At 32.5% G+C, this 21,096-nt stretch overlaps 1 protein-coding gene across 1 annotated transcript; it reads right to left on the reverse strand.

Annotated features, from left to right (window-relative positions):
- Positions 1–17,763: 17,763 nt before the first annotated feature.
- Positions 17,764–19,571, reverse strand: LOC114179348. The gene has a single exon (XM_028065667.1). The coding sequence runs from the start codon at positions 19,256–19,258 to the stop codon at positions 18,161–18,163; it is 1,098 nt and encodes a 365-aa protein (XP_027921468.1). The 5' UTR covers positions 19,259–19,571; the 3' UTR covers positions 17,764–18,160.
- Between the last annotated feature and the right edge of the window lie 1,525 nt (positions 19,572–21,096).

Below are 21,096 nucleotides of genomic sequence, written 5' to 3' on the forward strand. Positions count from 1 at the left end.
TAATAAAAATATATTTATAAAAAATATTTTAATAAAAAATTTAAAATTAATAATTATTTTTTAAACATTTTTATAACTTTTTTATAACAATTTAAAATTTTTAATATTAAATTATAAATATAATTTTAAAAGTCATATTGCTAACTTGATATCCTCTTAAATCATCACATAAAAAAAAATAGAAAAATAGAAAATAGAAAATCACCCTTTTCAATTTTTTTCCTCTCCCTCAATTTCGCAAAAATAAATAATTATATCACCTTTAAATTATTCTTTTCGTTTCTCGATCAATAGTAAATATTTTCAAGCTTAAATGTTATTTTCCTATTCTCTCTAACCTTAATAGGATTTAGTGGTAGTTGAATCTTAAATCCAACTTTTAAAAATATTTGTAACCATATAACTAACCTAACAATTCATCTTCAATATAGGAACTGAAAAACAATCCTTCACAATCATAACATACTACTATTATAAAGAAAAAATAATAAAAAATTAAGATTTTTATTATTGATTTTAAATTTAAATAAAATTAAAAAATACAGAAAAAAAAAGTCTGCACATGAGTGACATCAGAGATGTAATCATTTTGACTACAACAACTCAACTTTTAAAAATTTTACCACTGCTCTCTTCTTTCTCTTCAATTCATTCAACAGATATGTAATCATTTACTTTACAGTTTTCTGGTTAATTTATTATAATTATAATTAATGTATTAATTACTACATAATGTTACATGAATATCATAGTCTTTCTCTCCTTCTCTTTAACCTTTTTATTGACAATTTGTGAAGAGCAATTTCAAGAGTTGTCCTCTTTTCTCTGTTACAGAATAAGAAACTTAAATCTTAAATCACATAACAATATCATTTCACCTTGAAACAAACCATTTCTTTTTTCTATTATGCTCTCCTCTTTTTACCCCGATTGCAGCGAAAAAAAAATGAAAAATGATATTGTTTTTGACTAAAATAAAGAGGAAGAAAATGAAAAAAAAAATTATAAACTTGATAAAAAAAATTAATTTAATTAATGTAATAAATTATTAAAAATATCTCTTGATTGAATTTTGATTTGAATGAATATAAATAAATATTTAAAATAATTAATTATAAATTTATTTATTTAATGTGATTATTTTATTAATAAAGATTCAAATTAAATTTTTATAATTGTAAAATATAAATGTGGTAATTTCTCAAATTTAAAATCCTATATCTTAGTCATATCTCATTGTTGTTGAAGACCTGAAGATTAAATCTATCCAATCAGTTTTCCAAATACGGTAAGTCTTTATTTACTCAAAAGTTATGATTTTATCATAAGTCTTGGTGGGATCAGTTGAGAAAATTGATTCTCTCAACTTATTTTATTACGTACTTAAATTTTATTCTTTTCGGATACTTTTTTTATCCTTATATTTTGGAATAATCTTGTAGAATTAAGAAATTGCATTGAAGTTGAGTACTTTAGATAAGAGAGCCATTTAAGCTTTTGATAAAACATTAGTATTCTTAGGAATACAAGTGTGAGTCTAAGTCCCACATTGATCAGAAATGAGAAAGTAGAGCACTATATAAGAATAAAGAGTGCAGTACTGTAAAACCTAATAAGTGGTATCAGAGCCGATGGTTAATGCCGGCTCAGACGAGTGCAGTACCAGTATGGTCCTAGTATCGAAAGTCTTCCTGGCAAGAGTCCCAGATAAGGGTTCCAGCTATCGAATATGAATATGTTCGAATAGAAAGTTACAAATTGTTTTTTTTTTAGTAATAGTCTTAGTAATGAGATCTATTCGATCCAAAATAGTATTAATATTATTAGTATCTGTAGGAATATTAGGGCTATACGGACTCGAACCGTAGACCTTCTCGGTAAAACAGATCAAACTAATTATTATCTAAATGATTTAAATTGTTTTCAAAACCCAACATGCATTTTTTTTTTTTTTGCATTGAGCTTTTTCATTAACTGATAAAAATATTAGTTAGTCCACCATCTTTTTTTTTTTACAGTAAAGAATAAAGAGATGATTCCCTATGCTCTTCTTTTTTATTTGTATAACAATCAAAGAGCACTACCAAAGTGTTTCAAAGAAGGATTATCTTGACGTAGGTCTGCTTCTAGCCTAGATCAACTTAAGTTAAATGGACTCTTTATCCACCTACTAAAATTAAAATAGAAGATAAGAAATGACACTTCATACACCTTAAAGTTCATAAAATAGGAAGAAAAGATAATCTTTTTTAGGTCCCTATACCCTTTATGTTTAGCATTGACGAGAAATGGGTATTCACCTTATCAATATCTCAAATCAATTATGGATTCGATTTTATGGCTAAACCCTTTGTTAGGCTAGTGTTCTCTTGTTTTGTTCCTTAAAATGGAGTAAGACACCGATTTCTTACTATAAGATAAACTTTTTTAATTACAAGATGAACTCCTCTGAAAAAAAGCATTGGCGCTCGTGTAAACGAGGTGCTCTACCTAACTGAGCTACAGCCCTTGTGTTTTTGATACATATTTTATCATAGTATGAAGATAATTGCTTGTCAAGATGAATATTACATGATCGAATCCCTTGAACGGGGGTTGGTATTGCTTATCAGTAATTTTACATTTATAATCAATTAATCTGATAGATGGGTACTCTTCTTCTTTTTTTTTTGAGGAGGAGTCCTAAATTACCTACTTAACTCAGTGGTTAGAGTATTGCTTTCATACGGCGGGAGTCATTGGTTCAAATCCAATAGTAGGTAAGGTATAGTTATAACTTATTAGATACCTTTGACTGTGGTATCTAATAAGCTTTTCTACTTACTTTTTTCTTCTGACTGTTTCTTTTTTCTTTTTATTGTTTTCGGATATTGGGACACATCAATTTCAACTTGTTATGAAATAACATTGATAGCCTCTACTCGTGTTCTAGCTCGTCTAAGAGCTAGATTTGCCTCAATTGTTTGTCTCTTGCCTTCAGCCTTATTCAAATTAGTTTCTGCTATTTCAAGAGTTTGCTGTGCTTCTTGTGGATCAATGTCACTACCCTTTTCCGCATCATTTACTAAAACAGTTATCTCATTATTATTTATTCTAGCAAACCCCCCCATCAGAGCCATTGTTAACCATTGGTCTTTAAGACGTATTCTCAAAATACCTATATCGACAGCTGAGGCAATAGGCGCATGATTAGGTAATACTCCAATTTGTCCGCTATTAGTAGGTAAAATGATTTCCTTCACTTCTGAATCCCAAACAATTCGATTGGGGGTCAATACACAAAGATTTAAAGTCATTTCTTCAAATTGCTCTCCGTTTCTAAGTTCGTAGCCTTCGCAATAGCTTCATCGATATTACCTACCAAATAAAAGGCTTGTTCAGGAAGACCGTCTAATTCTCCAGAAAGAATCAAATTAAACCCTCTAATTGTTTCTACTAGACCAACATATTTTCCAGCCGAACCGGTAAAAACTTCTGCTACGAAAAAAGGTTGTGATAAGAAACGCTCAATTTTTTGTGCTCTTGCTACGGTTAAGCGATCTTCTTCGGATAATTCGTCCAAGTCAAGGATAGCTATAATGTCTTGAAGTTCTTTGTAACGTTGTAAAGTTTGTTTAACTCGTTGCGCAGTCTCATAATGTTCTTCACCAACGATTCGAGGTTGGAGCATAGTTGAGGTTGAATCTAAAGGATCTACTGCTGGATAGATACCTTTGGCGGCTAATCCTCTTGATAGTACAGTAGTAGCATCTAAATGTGCAAATGTCGTAGCAGGAGCAGGGTCAGTTAAATCGTCGGCAGGTACATAAACTGCTTGAATAGAAGTTATGGACCCTTCTTTGGTAGAAGTGATTCTTTCTTGTAAAGAACCCATTTCAGTACTAAGAGTGGGTTGATAACCCACAGCAGAGGGCATTCGACCCAACAAGGCAGATACTTCAGATCCTGCTTGAACGAAGCGGAAGATATTGTCGATAAATAGAAGTACATCTTGCTCATTGACATCTCGAAAATATTCCGCCATAGTTAGGGCAGTTAAACCAACTCTCATACGAGCTCCGGGTGGTTCATTCATTTGACCATATACTAAAGCTACTTTGGATTCTGCAATATTTTGTTCATTAATTACTCCAGATTCTTTCATTTCCATATAAAGATCATTTCCCTCGCGAGTACGCTCACCTACTCCGCCAAATACAGATACACCTCCATGAGCTTTGGCAATGTTATTGATCAATTCCATAATAAGTACTGTTTTACCCACTCCAGCTCCACCGAAAAGTCCTATTTTTCCTCCACGACGATAAGGAGCTAAAAGATCTACTACTTTTATTCCTGTTTCAAAAATAGATAATTTTGTATCTAATTGTATAAAGGTAGGCGCAGATCTATGAATGGGAGATGTTGTACGAGTATCTACAGGACCTAAATTATCAATCGGCTCTCCAAGCACGTTGAAAATTCGTCCTAGAGTTGCTCCGCCTACTGGAACACTTAGGGGAGTTCCTATGTCAATAACTTGCATTCCTCTCATTAGACCATCTGTAGCACTCATAGCTACAGCCCTAACTCGATTATTTCCTAATAATTGTTGTACTTCACAAGTCACATTAATTTGTTGACCAACAGTATCTCGACCCTTAACTACCAGAGCATTGTAAATATTAGGCATCTTCCCCGGGGGAAAGGCTACATCTAGTACCGGACCAATTATTTGGTCAATATGTCCCAGATTTTTTTTTTCAATCGAAGAAACTTCAGGACCGGAAGTAGGAGGATTTATTCGCATATCAAAAGCCAATTTTTTTTTCCGAAAAAGTTTTTAAATCAAAAAGAAATGTTCGATAAGAAAGCAAGTTGATCGGTTAATTCAAAAAGAAATAAGAAATGGGAGTTAGTACTCCATTTTTTTGGTATTATTCCATCAATCCTCTTTAACTGTTTACTTACTTATTCAAATTCAATTATTGAATTCTTAAGCTTACTGCAGTTATTTTGAAATTTTCAATTGGATAAAATCTTTCAAAAGTCTTTTCTTTTTTTCTATCATTCTAGAAAATATCATCTATATTCTGTATGGAATTCGAACCTGTACCTTAATTTAGAATTCATTTTTTTTATCATTGGCTTTCGTATTTCCTCAGTAGACAATTTTTTAGACTTACCCTCTGTTTCCCTATTTTTTGACCTCTTTTTTTATTTTCCGGGGAGAAAGCTGCCTATTTTTACATCTAGGATTTACATAGACAACATATATCACTGTCAAGATTAAGAATAAATTATTATTATTATTTAGATTAGATCTTTCGATTTCAAAATTAAAAAATAAGATCAAATTGAAAAAAAAAAGATTGGGTTGCGCCATACATAGAAAAGAGTATACAATAATGATGTATTTGACAAATCAAATACCATCGTTTAATTTAATAATAACATAACGAACCTTTGGGATTAATTGATAATAGTAGTTGATTTTTGTAAAAGATTTCATTAACTCCTAAGTCATATCGAGTAGACCTTATTGTTTCAAGAATTCTTAATTCAAGAGTTGTAGGGAGGGATTTATGTCACCACAAACAGAGACTAAAGCAAGTGTTGGGTTCAAAGCTGGTGTTAAAGATTAGAAATTGAATTATTATACTCCTGAGTATGAAACCAAAGATACTGATATCTTGGCAGCATTTCGAGTAACTCCTCAACCTGGAGTTCCACCTGAAGAAGCAGGTGCTGCGGTAGCCGCCGAATCTTCTACTGGTACATGGACAACTGTGTGGACCGATGGGCTTACCAGTCTTGATCGTTACAAAGGACGATGCTATCACATCGAACCTGTTGCTGGGGAAGAAAATCAATATATTGCTTACGTAGCTTATCCTTTAGACCTTTTTGAAGAAGGTTCTGTTACTAACATGTTTACTTCTATTGTCGGTAATGTATTTGGGTTCAAGGCACTGCGTGCTCCGTTAAGAATAACGGCGGTACAGAAAAGGGCAGAAAAGGAGTACTCGTGGTTGGGCAGCTTCCGCTGGAGGAGGGTGTACCAATGTGGTTGAAGGGACTCACCCTTGAGGGGGAGATTGTTAGGAATACAAGTGTGAGTCTAAGTCCCACATTGACCAGAAATGAGAAAGTAGAGCACTATATAAGAATAAAGACCCATAAACCCATTGCCTTAAGGTTTTGGGTTGAGAGTCGGTGAAACCCCCTCTGTAAAACCTGACAAGTATAGATGGCAAGAATGTAAAGGTGATTAGGTCACTAGATTTTGACTACTACACAAGGATTATAGTTGGTTGAAAACACATTTGAATGTTATTGAGTTTTGCTTGATGAATAACTATTTGAAATGTTATAAATTGGATAATTTTATCAATATGTTGATTTAAAGACTAGATTATGCAAGTTAATCGTAAAGTTTCCTTAATTTGAGTTGTTGTTATAGTTTATGAAATTGATATGAGCATAGATAAAAGTACTTTCACTTAAGGGTTTAAGGTTGAATTGTTATAAGTGGAAGAGATGCTTAAGCAAACCAAGATTTAGATTTATCATTTGAATTTTTTTAGAGCATTGAAATATTTTTGAAAATATCTTTGAAAACTGGTTTGATTTTTCTATTGAGGCTAATTTCTCTAATATTTTCACTCATTTAGAGGATTTTCGCTAAAGAAAAAATGGAATAGAGACTCAACCCTTATTCTTTACATTATTTTTGCTCTAAGTGAAAGATTTGTCGCTCAAGCAAAAATAATATTACAACTTAACCTATTTTTTGCTTGATTTTTGCACGATTTTTGCTTAAGCGAGCATGTTTTTACTCAAGCGAAAATATTTATGCTCAAGCTAAAGAAAAAAAAATTGTTTCCCTTTTGTTCTAGTCTCTTTTAATTCATTAAATTACAATGTTTTTTTTATAAATAAAAATTAAATATTAATTCCTATGTGATTTAATTATGATTTTATTTAAATAAATTATATTGTATTATAATGTTTATTGAGATTGATGGAATTTATATGAATTTGAGGTCATACATATATGGGATAATGTATGAGCCATTGTTTGAATTTTCGATTAAGTATTGATGCCAATTGTAACAGAGATCTTCTAACTTTAGTGATGGTTTGGGTCACACAAACTATGATATCAAGTGGTAAGAAGTTGATGGGGGAGTTCTTATGTTCCTACACACCATGACATGTGTAAATGTGTAAACCAGGATTATAATGGACTTACCTTGATACATGATTCATAGGTTTGCTTGTAAATTAATTTCTTCGAGATGATCATATGTTAGTTTTTGATAAGACGTACTTAATATGAGTTTTCAAAAGATGTGAGTCAACATTCTGCTTGTTAAATATCTTTGATGAATATGATTCATATGTACGATCTTTGTGATTTTTTAATGTTGGTCTATTGATGGAATTAACAAAACATTCTCAAGATTATTCACTCCATGTGAACCTTGCCAAGAAGACTACCAAAGTCGCACCTTTTCAATACAAGATGATTTACTCAATGTGAACGTTGTGAACTTTACCAAGGAGGTTATACCAAAGCCACTCCTTTCTGGTGCAAGATGATTCACTCGATGTGAACCTTTTGAAAAATCTTCCAAAGCAACACACTTTTTGAATGTAGGATGTTTCACTCCATGTGAATCTTTATCAATATGGTTATGCAAAAATAACATATTAATGTAAGGTGACCCATTCCACATGAATCTTACCAAGAAAATATTAGGAAGCAACATCTCATTACAGGATACCATGAGCATTTATGCATAGCTATGACAATTTATCACATACAAACTCAACCACTAATTACAAGAACAACTTATTGACATAAATTACCCCTATAAAACCTTATCAAATTATTTCATGCTTAGTCACAAAAGCAAGCCATATTAAAAATTCTTACGAACTTGAGGATCCTCTTAGTCATAACCATCTTTAAGGAAAAATCATTCTTAGCCTACTCCCTTGATTCTTCCGCAATGCGTATGATGGTTATGATCACGCATTACTTCATTTCCATAATGTCACCAATATTTATTATGCACATTCGTTAAGATGCTCCCAAAACGTTTTAGATTCTTTATAGGATTTCACCTACCTGAGTCTCAAGGGCCAGTATATCGTATGTATATGATCACATCTAAACAAAGAAATTAAATTTTCTTTCAAGACTCATCATTATACACTTAAGGTTGGTGGCTAATTTACTACACGATTCAAAAAGCGATAAGGTTTAGGTCAAACGTTAAACAAACCGGAAACATACTACTCTTGTTGACACGTACTAGGCAAGGCTGAGAAGTATCTATCTTGCCAAGGAGTACTAAGGTTGAGAAGTACTAGTTGTTAAAAAATAATAATCATAATTATAATAATAATAATAATAATAATAATAATAATAATAATAACAATTATAATAACATGGTATAAATATGGATAAAATAAGATTGATTAGGCCAAACAATTCTTATAACAAAGAATATCAATATAGGATAACATTATAAATGAAGAAAGCATTAGAAAGAGTATAGGTTAAGGCACGAAAAGTATTATCCTTAAAGAGAAAATATCCCCACAAGGCAAATAAAACAATATGCACTCCTTTTTCAATTCCAATATACAACAACACGTCAAATTGATCGTGTGTAAGGAAAAATCTCTAAACCTTATGATTATCAATATTTTAAAAGATAATATAGAACATAATAGTGAAAACACTTCTATGTAAGTTGTTGTGTTTGTTATCTTTTTCTAGTAGAGATAGATTGAACTTATATGTAGAAAAGCATAAATAATAATAAATAATAGCCTTAAATAGTCATTTGGTCCTGTTTTGGTGAATTTTTTTTAATTTGGTCCTAGTTTAATATTTTTTTTCAATGTAGTCCTAAATTTCGTAAATTTTGTTCAATTTGGCCATTTTCCTTAACTCCGTCAAAATAGTTAACAAAACAGTGTCCAGGGTGGACTGTTACTTGTGACATGGTGCACTATTGAATGACATGGTCGTTCTAATGTGTGTATAGAACAAAGATTGCAATGGATAGGCTAAGGTTTTCATTTCTATTCATGTGTTGCAGTTTGTGTTGCAGTTTGGTCTCCTTTTTCTAATATGGTTGCCATCCACTTTCAGCTAAAAAGGTATGTCTCGTGTGGAATCGTCTTCTTCTTGTAATAGTTGGGTACAATGAAGTTGTAGTTCATGCCATGGTGGTGGTTCTAGGGTTTCAGGCGTTCCCCCCATTTGTGATTGCAGAGAGATTGCAGTTGTGTGAACAACAAGAACAATAAAGAACTTGGGTAAACAATTTTGGGGCTGTATGAACTTCATGTTGTGTTCACTTGGAGGAGAGTATTTGAGAGAGAGTGAGCGGATGTGTTTGAGTTGATTTAAGAGTGAATTTTGTGTTGTTTGTTTTAAGGGATTTAGAAGTGATGGTAAGTAAATTTAGAAGTAATTTTTGTGAAAGTTTGTGAAAGATTTAATTGATGTGATAGATTAAAAAATATGTTTTAATAGAAGTATTAATGAGATTACTATTTTTCCCTTAGTTTAATAAGTATTATAAATTGATATTTATTTTCATAATATTTTTTAAACACTGCAAACGAACAAAAATAAATGTTTTGTAACGTGTAATCAATGTTGTTAAGCATCCTCAAATACATTTTTTTTTTCATTTATAATTTGCAATAACATGAAACAATATTGTAGAATTCACTTTGTTTGAGGTGCAATAATGTTATAAATCCCAATTAAACAATCTAATTACCTCCTGCACATAAAAACAAAAATAATAAAATACTATTACGAAACCAAGCAGCCACGAATTAACCACTTAGTTAGGATCGGATCTGCATTTCGTGGTTCGGATCTTGTTAACTTTAACCAAGCATAGATATGTTCCATGAAAGGGATCGAATCCTGAAAAGCCCTATATCTGATCCATTAAAATGGGATTGGATCCCTCACATGCCAGATCCGATCCACTTAAGCTGGGATCAGATCTCTCATTGTCTCAGGTTATAGCGGGATCAAATCCATTCTCCACGCTCAGCTCAGGTCTCTTACTGTCTCTCTGGTTATAGCGGGATCAAATCACTTCTCCACATGAGAGAGAGGAGAGGGTAAAGTTGTAATTAAGCAACTCAATCTACGCAAATCAGCGCATAATGGACGAGATGGATAATCTTCTTCATCCCTGTAATCATCTTTATACCTTCCTCTCAACTTCTCATAAACGAACATATATAAAACTCTAATTTCCTTCTTCGATAAACCACTCACCCTCAAGTAAACACAGTGTTAAGGTTTGTTTTAGTGTTTTAATATGAGGTTTAAATTGAACGGGATTTATGGTATTTGAATATCTTTTTTGTTGTTTTTCTATTGAACAAAGACGAGGTGAATATGTGTTAGGGTGTAATTTTTTCAAATGGTGCTACGAAGATGGTGTTGATGAAAGAGATGTCATTATCGTTAGGCAAAGGAGGATCAAAAACCCTAATCATAAAAATTAATCACAAACCCTAAACATAAACTAACCTCTACCATGAAGATGCATAAAATCCATGAAAGGATCTTCACAAAGCTTAACAATTTTGACTCACAACAACAATGTTCGATGGAAGTGAATGCACAATGCACACAACCTTTCTAGACAACCTCCTCAGATCTTCAACTGAATGAAATCCCCAATTGTTAATGAAACCTTAAACCCAATGTTGATCAATTTCTAATCGTAAACCTTTCTGATTAAAATTACAAAGGGCATTACAGTAAATTAATAGTCATGTCATTCAATAGTACACCACGTCACAGTGATAATCCACCCTGGACACTATTCTATTAACTATTTTGATGAAGTTAAGAAAAAGAACTTAATTAAACGAAATTTACAAAATTTAAGACCACATTGAACAGAAATCTTAAACTTAGAAAAAGTTAACCAAAATTAGAATGATTATTTAAACCTAAATAATAATAAATCTAATTAAACTATAATAAGTGCAATAAAAATTAAAAAGCTATTTAAATCTTAACAACATTTAACCATAAATTTACGAATAACAATAGGATAATTTAGTTTTTATTTTTAAATTATAATAAATACTTTAAACCCTAATATTGTCAAGAAATACTAGACAAAGTTATCTATCGGAGAACACCTCCATAAAATCACATGCAATATTTAAATAAGTAATCAAAAGATAATAAGCATCTAAAAACAATCATGAATTAATCGAAGCTGAAAAAGTTGAAAGTAGGGAGGGAAAGAGAAGGAACAAAAGTATGCAAAAGAGGTTTGAAGATGAGATGGTGCAGTTGCAGGTCCTCTATGGTCTAAGTTATACATGCAAACCGTGTTGCAAAAGAGGTTGTGGAACCATAAATTTACATAATCATAAAAAGCTGAACCCTGTGACGTACATGTCATTATGTAAGTACTCTGAATATAACATCTCAATACTCAATATGCATGCAAACCCTAGAGACAGATAACACTCTTCAGAACCCTACATTGACCATTGGATCCATGCACACCCTGAAAAAATTGAGTTTTAATGATTATAAATTTTAGATGTTTTCAAATTTTATTTTTGGTACTATATAAAATTATAATTTATTATAATAATAATTATTCATTTTTCATTAAAAATTTCATATATTTATTTTTTATTTAAAACTAAAATAGAAAATTTCAAAAGAAAATGATTTATAAGAATTCACAATTCAAATATTTCATCCAAATCAATCTCCTAACGTCTCGTATTTCATTAATTTACCACCATTGTTTATCTCACAATTGTATTATGATTATGTTCTTATCAATGGGAATACTATATTTAATTTTACAGTTACAAACTGTTCAAAAGGTGTAAACATGTAATACAAGTGTAGAATTGTTTAAAACTAACACTTATGCTATGTTTGTTTCCATTTATTTTCTGTGCTAGCTAATGGATTTACAAATACATAGTGTTTAAGAATTAGAAGGCGATTCAAGATCGGGGAAAACTTTCGAATTTGCATCACCCTTTTATGTTTATTTTAGTTTATTTTGTTTTTGGCCTACTAAAAACAAACTGAATTGGATTGCTTAGTCATTGAAAAATAGGTCAGATCCATTCCGTAGGGCGAGCTCACAAGCTGACAAGCTGGTCAACCACTTTTCTTTTAAAGAAATTAGTTATTAAATTTTTCATTTATAATTATATATATATACTTATAAAAAAATATTTAGAGCATATTTAATTATATAAATATTTTTCTAATTATTATTTTACATGTAAATTACTATATTATAACTAATAATGAGACTTAATTTGTAAGTATTAATTGTTAAATTATAATAGTATTGTATATTTAACTTTATACAAAAATATAATATAAAAAAATTAATTTTTTAAATTTTTTTAATTAAAAAAAGGATAATAAAAACAATAAAGACCTTTGGCCTAGGTTGGCTCAGCTCGACCTTCACCCCGGTCTAGCTTGACTTGACTTTTGGCCTGCGATCGACTCAACTCGACCTTTAGCCTAGGTTAGCTCGACCTTCAAAACGGGTCGACTCAGCTAAACCTTCAACCCAAGCCAACTAGGCTCGACTTTCGGCCCGAGTTGGCTCAAATCGACCTTCAACTCGGACTGGCTCGACTCAACCTTCAGCCTAGGTCGGCTCCGCTCGCCTTTTGGCTTGGGCCAACTTAGCTTGGTCTTCGGCCTAAGCCTAGGTCCGACTCGACTCAACTATCAGCCTGGGCTAGTTTAGCTCAAGCTTCGGCCAACTCGACTAGACCTTCGGTACGGGCCAGCTTAGCTCGACCTTCGATATGGGCTTACTCAACTCGACCTTTTGCTCGACCCGACTTGTCTTTTTGGACCTATGGACTTTCTTTGTCCTAAGTAATGAGCAATTACACAATTTGAAAAATTTCTAATTCATTCTTTTTGAGTGAATTTCATAATCTACTATTTTAGTTATTTGAAATACTTCCTTAAAATTTTTCAATTTCAATTTTCTTTTAATTTTCTCATCCAAACATGTCATTTTTCTTAGAAGAATTTTAAATTCTTCAAATTAATGAATTACTATTAGATCGTTCAAACGCACCATTAAAAATTTCTCTATATATCTTCGAGTCTTCTTTCTTTTAGGAGGGGGCCTCCCACCCATACTCCATCTTTCTTTTATTGCAAATCAACATAAACAAAGCATAACACTCCACGCCTTTCTTTCTAGATCTACAGTAAATCATCTAAAACAAACAAAGCCTAAAATTATTATTAAAATAATGAAAACAAATCTAAGAAAATTAGAAAAAAAAAAAGATATATAAACGATATATAGGGTTAAAATAATTACAGAAGTTTTGTTTGAATAATCGAATACCCAATTTATAAGAACTAAAATGATATTCAAGTAAGATTTAAATTAAAATAAAAAACTAAAAAGTTTCATTCATAAATAGTATTGAAGACCCATCTAAAATAGCTAAGCAAAGAGTAGGAGAGTGAGAATGATAGAAACTTTACAGCATACATAATCACTTTAAAGCCAGAAACTGTACCCTACTCTACTCATCAACGGTATAAGGTGTCAATGACACTTGCATGAACACGCAAAGACAAGACAAGACTCAAAAGAAGCCTCCATTTGAGAAATTTCTATGCAGACACAGACACTAATAAAATTTATATGGTGAGAAGAACATCGTAATACCCTGTGAGTTATAACTTGGTTCTGTTCATGATGAAAGCAAAACACTTTGACAGAAGTTTGTTGCTTTTGCTCATCATCACATCTTCCAAAGTCTGCACTTAATATGTGGGCAAAACACCATTTTGGATTCTAATGATTAAGAAGTAATTAAGGTTGAACTGTGATGAAAGCCTAGTCAAGTCAAGGATTAGGGAGAATAAAGACAAATTCCATTGAACTATCAAGAAAATAGAAAAGTGGAAGAGGATAAGAATATGGAGAAGACACCACAATCAAGAATAAATCTCTTATTATCTACGCAATTGCATTTCATTGTTTATCATTTAACATTATTTTTTAAATAGTTTATGTCAAATTATTTACTTGGAAATTCTTTCTCATCCATTATTACTAATTTTAAAGAACTATCCAAGATCAATTGTGCTTTTCTGAGAAAATATTTGAAAGAAGTTTTACTTGATGACATTGGGTGATATGTCTATAAATAGATAAGGAATCTCAAAGAAAACTCAACATGATACAATAATCACTTAAAATCTCCCTAAAGACTTTGGCCAAGAAAATTATTGTTGCATAATTTACTTAAAATGTATAAACACAAAATGTTAATGAGAAACTAAGTCTTTCGAATAATAAAACGAGACTTTAAATAAAAATATGTATATTTTAAAGAGACTTTAATATGTAGACAAAATATGTAGACAAAAGAGACTTTAAATAAGATATAAGGTACACACATTCTAAATTTTAAAGAATTTTTCCAATTAAATTTATATTTAAATATTTTAATACACTTTTAATCCAATTGCCAAATTGACATGCCGGGATACTAACTGACTTAATTTGATTTGTCATTTTCTTTAAAAATTTCATATGAAAATATTTTATCTAAATGAGAGAGTAGTTTGTTTAAGCTTATATTTAAATGAATTATGATACATCGATAATTTAACATGGATCATGTATTTATATTTAATATTTTATCAATTTTTATTAATGGAGTATCTAATTCATAAAATCGTAGTAGTATAATACAAAAAAATCTTTGAATAGTAACCAATTTTAATGACAAAATATAATTATATATTTAGTGACCAATTTAACTACTAATTTAAAAACTTTAAATAATTGACAACTGAAATAGTTTCAAAAAATTATAAATGATCTCTAAATTGATAATTAAAATATTTTTTATTATAAATTGGTTACTAAATTGCCCACTAACATTAGCTACCAAGATTTTAACTATCAAAATAATTAGTTTCTAAATTGGTCACTAACATTAACCACCAAAATTTTGGCTACCAAAATAATTGATCTCTAATTAGGAAATTTGTCTTTAACATATTATCTATTACTCAAATTTGTCATTATTTGAGAGTTTTCTTATAGTAGTATTTTTATGATAACAATAATTTATATATTTTTATGTTAACAACTTTAATACATATAGTTTAATTTGAATTCAGACAATAACAATCATATATTTGTTATATTTTTAAGAATTATTATACATTTTAATATTCATATATTACATATTTATCACGTATTGTATTATATTATTTTTAAAATAAACATGTCAACATATTTATTTATCACGTATTGTATTATATTATTTTCAAAATAAACATATCAACGTGTCAGATACATCATGAAATTAATCCATATAGGATATGTTTGGTTTAGCATTGAAAAATAGATTCTAACCGAATCAATTATCCAATTCAGAAGCAATAATTATTTGTTTCTCTTTCAACTAGAATTTTTTTAATTTTTAATTAATTTTAAAAACTAAACACTGATTTTTGTGTTAGAAAATCAATTATAATCAATTTTACTTCAATTCAACACATAACCAAATATGTGCGTAATAAAGCCGCATTCAAACCTTCAAACCAGTTAAAATTTCACACCAATCCATATTTTGAATTTTAATGGTCTTTGAGCCAATCTTGCAAGATTTAGAAATAACTTAATTAATATTCTTTTTCCCAAGAGGAAAGAGAATGATATCTGAATGAATATTTTGGTTTATTAACACCTAACGTATAACTTTTTTTTTCAGAATAATTTATAAGCTTTAGAATCAGAGGGACTAACTTTTTTCTTGTCCAAACCCTGTCAGCAAACCAACTTATTGCCTTTTGCAGGTCGCAATTAATTAGCGTTAGTAGTCAAACCAAAGGCTTACTCAGTTTCAAGCTACTAATCATAAAAGATAAATTTTAAATCTAAATAATGAATGTTTTTGTTTGTCAATCTTCCATTCCCTTCCCAATTACAAACGATTCGCTCACAAAAAGGTGGAATTTGGATCAAATGAATAATTTGTTAGAAGTGGACCGAATGAGTGGGTCAATTTGCCACAAGTTTCATTGAACATGTTACATATTTTGAACTCATCAATATCCGGTACCTTATATCAGAAATGATTGAACATGAAATATTTTTATACAGCTAAATTATATATTTTCCATCCTGAAATACAAATGCAAAGGAACATATCAGTAGCAATTTTTTTATAAATAAGTGAAGGATTGTTCTGTTTATCTCATAAGAAATTTTGATATTTTACATATTTGGTGTACAGCACAGCACTAGTTAGGAAGATTTATTTGATAGAAGAAGGATGAAAGAGGTAACGGGTACTAAATAAATGGAGGCAAAAAGGCTATTATTTTAACAAACTAAACATTTCAGATGATGATTATTGAGCAAGAGGAAGGTGTGGAGGTGTGTGCTAATATCCGACACAGGCCAAGAATATGGCCAAAGTAGCTCTTACAATAAAGACTGCCATAATCTTAACCTCCTTGAACTAGCTTTTGGGATAAGCTAGGCCTAATCCGTTTCCAATATATAATTTCCTTGTCTACAACCACCACATGCTCAATAACTCCATGCATGGACTGACTAAACTTTAGTTTATAACGAACCAAGAGATCGTATAAAGTAAAGATTATCTGATAATACATAAGCACCGAAACATTATCTGATAAAAAGGACAAAACTCTGAAGTCTCCTTCAATGATAGACAAAAAGAATGAAAAACATTATTTTGTACCAGGGTTTAGGAGCCAAATTACATTGCAATACTGAATACAAGAGTTCATCAATCTAAATATAACAGGGTACCAGAATTGAGCATATGAAGTTCCTAGTTGCAGCACAAAAAACGGTTGTAAAACTGATTACTCTCTTAAACTTTGACACTTCTAAACCTACAATCGCTAGACAGTAAGGAGTTCAAATTATCCTAGGGAGTATCATTCTACAAAATTCTTTCTCTCATTTCTTCTAATGAGTACTACTATAGATTCATTGACATTGTCAAATGTAACAATATCCTAATGGCAAGAATCAAACAAACTCTAAAAGTTATTTTTTCCACATCCTGTTAGAGCAGAAAATCATCGGTGGTACTGTATTTTTTTTAATAAGATCATATCTATTAAATGATATCCGGATAATATCAGAAATTAGAGGTAAATTTGAGTACACAAGTAGTGCCCAATCAGGAAGAAGCAGGGACAGAACAGAAAATTTGAGATTGCCTACTCTCTTCCAAACCAAAAATAATCCCAAGATTTTCTTATCCTGTTCTGTTCTCTCGTCACTTTTATTTAATTCCTGCATTCTAACCAAAATGCCCCATTGCACACCACATACCCTGCTGCCGCATGTGCATCAAGCTGTTAAGTGGTAAGCGAGGTCACAGTTCCCTTGCTCCCACGAAGGGGATTGATTCCCTTCTAACTTTTCCTTTTATCCTAGCATAAAATACATCCCAGATTTGATGCAAAAGAATCTTAAAAGACAACCTATGATACCAAAAACCAACAGCTGCAGCAGGAAAATCGTATAACATAAATGATGATTCACATATAATCTTCTAATTCTAGGCATAACTGACACTGTCAGCATAAATTGAATAATACCAGATTACTGAGCACAGGCCATCATAATAATCAAAGGTACAAACTGAAATCTCCAGTAAAACCAACCGCAAGAAGATCACAACTCATTTGTAAGACCCCATTAATTTTCTTCAATCTTCAGAGAGTACAGCAATAAGCCAAAGGCAAGAAGCACCACACACACCACATTGAAATTACAAAATTATGATCAGACAAGCCACACACACACGCACACACATCCGAAGCACAGCATAATTCCATCAAGAAAGTCAATACAGCTACCTAATCACTCGGTAGGAAAAAATAAATTAACATACATGTATAACCTAGAAGAAGCAAAAAGAAAACAAAACAAAAATATAAAAAAAGTCGGCAATGCAGCTATGATGTTTCTATTATACAAACACGAATTCTGCTTACAGTATGAAGAAGACCTACAGTAATAGTACACAGCAGCAACGCTTATCCTTCTCCTCCTCCTCCTACTACTCATCATCATCATCACTTGGAAACCAAGAGAATCTCAGGCTTCTTGACCTTGGTGGGTGTGTTGGAATTGGAGTTGGAACCAGCATTAGCCTTGGCAGCCTCAGCGGTCCTCACATCGAGCTGAATGAGACTCCTGGTGGCGAGAATGGCCTGCGGGACCAAATCATGCGAGGCACGAGCGTACAAACAGCGGACCGCGAAGGAAGCCGCGTCCTTCACGTCCTGAGAGTTCAACGGCCCCAAGAGACAGTGTCCGAGGATTCGGAGCGAGGGTTGGAGAATCTCCCAGGGGAGAGGGATTCTCTCGCCTTTGGCGTCGCGAATCTCGTTGTGTTCAGGAACCGTGGCGTCGTCGAACTGATTGCGGCAGGGGCAGGGGGCGGAGCCGGCCCAGGCGGCGGCGAATTGGCAGAAGTCGAGCTTGGACCAGGCGGGCATGTGGGAGATCTGGGAGAAGAAGGAGTGGAGGGCGACGCCGACGATGGCGGGGCGTTTGGTGGATTTGACGCCGAGTTGGGGTTCCAAGGGAGGGGAGATGAGGCCGACGGAGGGAGGGGAGAGGGATTGGGGTTTCCGGAGAGGGGCGTGGTAGATGGAGGGGTGGGAGAGGTCAGGGATGGTTACGAGGAGGGGTTTGCCGTTGCGGGATCTGGTCTCGGCGGCGTAGAGGGCGAGGAGGACGGCCTCGAAGCCGGCGAGGGAAGGAGGCTCAGGGGAGTGGATGCGGGAGAGGTAGAGACCGGTGAGGAGAGGGACGAAGGAGAGTACGACAAGGCGGAGATGGGGGTCGGCGGAGAGGAAGGTGTCGTAGAGCCAGTGGCAGAGGGGGTCGGAGTGGGAGCCGGAGAGGGAGGCTGAGACGGCGGAGTAGGCGGCGGAGGAGGAGAGTAGGGAGAGGGCGGGGCGGTCGGAGTCGGCGAGAGAGGAGAGGGGGTCGTGGGAGGAGGAGGGGAGGATGGCGGCGAGGGCGTGGATGCGTGAACGAGCCTTGGACACTGACTCCCACCAGGAGTGCATTGGGTCGGTTGAAGGTTTCTTGGGATCGGTGGTGTTGGGTGTGGGCATGGACGAAGACGGCGACGACGATGAATCGCTGCGGTGGAACTCCATGCTCCTCTCTCACTCACCCTCACACTCGCTCTTTTCCTTCTCTCTCTACAAAGCAACTGCCACACCAAAACCCCTTCATCCCTCTATTTAATACCCACTCTCCAATCAAATCACTCATCTTCTCAACTTCCCTTTTCCTCTTTCATCCTTCTTCTATCATATCATATCACACACCGTAATTCAATTCAATTTTCCATTTCTGGGATTTTAGATTTTCGTATACAAAGTTTTCAAATTTTCATCATATATTTTATGTTCTTTTAAAAAACAAAAAATATGATCCTAACTAGATTAACACTCCATTTAGAGCAGACAAATACTTACTGAATCAAGTAGGTGAGTGTCTGTTTCTAGCTTTGTTAATCGAAGTGGGGTTTGTGGTTGAAGATTATTAAGGCTGCTCCAACTTTGTACCACTCTTTAATCTAATGTCAGTTATATTTCCCTTTTGATGTAGAAGTAGTTGGGAAGAAAGGTTTATCTGAAGTTTTGCTGCTACAAGTGATTAACAGTGGTAGCTAATTAGTCAAATTGAGTATGCAAGTTCAAATGAAATGAATGAAGATTGTTTGGTGAATTCCTTCAAAGAAGATTCAATGTGTTTGAATGGAGGAGGTTGATATTTGGTGAGCTATTGGTTAAATTTCTACTGTTGTTGTTGTTGTTGTTGTGATTGTGGTCATATCTGAGATTATAGATGATATTTCAAACCATAATTGTAATGCTGTTTGGACGAAGGAATAAAAGAAGAGGGAGAAACGAAGGTAAAAACGAGGTTTGTTTAAATTGATAAAAGAATAATGGTATTGTGTCAATCAAATATTATGATCGACTAAATTTATGTGAATTAATTAAATAATATAACAAACTATCGAAATATTTTCTGTTAAAAATTTAATAATAATGAGTATGAGTAAAAGTTGATATATGATTAAACAAATAAAAAATAATATAAAAAAGTTTATTTATAAATTAAATTTATTCAAATAATAAGTCATATATAATTTTTGTTCGCATACCAAATTTAAAAAATTAAAATGCAATAAAATTAATTTATGTAACATCACATTTAATAAAATAAGGGTTAAATATGTTGTTGGTCGATCAAGTTCTAGTGAAATTTGAAATTAGTTCCTCTTCAAAACTTTCGAACAATTTAGTTCTTCTTCTTTAAAAATACGTGAATTTAGTCATTTTAACTAAATTTTGTTAAGTTTATCTAACGTTTTAAGCGCATTTCATGATAGTATTTGAATTTTTCACACTTGACACATTTTCGCTTTAATGTTAACTCAAATATTATCATAAAATGAGTTTAAAATGTCAAATAAACTTAACAAAATTTGGTAAGAAGGACTACATCCACACATTTCTAAAGATGAATGACTAAATTGATATAAAGTTTCGAAGAGGGACCAATTCCAAAATTCACTGAAACTTGAGGGACCAAACACATATTTAACCCATAAAGTAATTACAAAACAAAACATACCATATTGATAAATCATAAGCATAGAGTACTAATATGTAATTATTTTATTACAATCATCCAAATGATATATTGATATATAGATTTATACATGACAACTAAAGATTTAGAGTTATGAAAAAGATGTATATACACGTGAATTCTAAACACAAGCTAGTCACCTCATCCTCTCCATGAACAAGTCCAACTACAATTTTCTCATCTACTCATATCAGCAAGTGATCATTGCAAATAAAAATACAAGACAAGAGGAACACAAAGAAAATGGTAAGAATGTACAAAAAGGTTAAATCATTTAAAAAAATAAAATCAATTGATCATACACAGTCAATCATAAAGTCATGAAAAA

The sequence above is a fragment of the Vigna unguiculata genome, chromosome 3, assembly GCF_004118075.2.
Source record: "Vigna unguiculata cultivar IT97K-499-35 chromosome 3, ASM411807v1, whole genome shotgun sequence".
Lineage (NCBI taxonomy): Eukaryota > Viridiplantae > Streptophyta > Magnoliopsida > Fabales > Fabaceae > Vigna > Vigna unguiculata.

Excerpts from the sequence above, each read along its gene's own strand:
- LOC114179348 (XM_028065667.1), bottom strand. The coding sequence starts at position 19,258 with ATGGAGTTCCACCGCAGCGATTCATCGTCGTCGCCGTCTTCGTCCATG.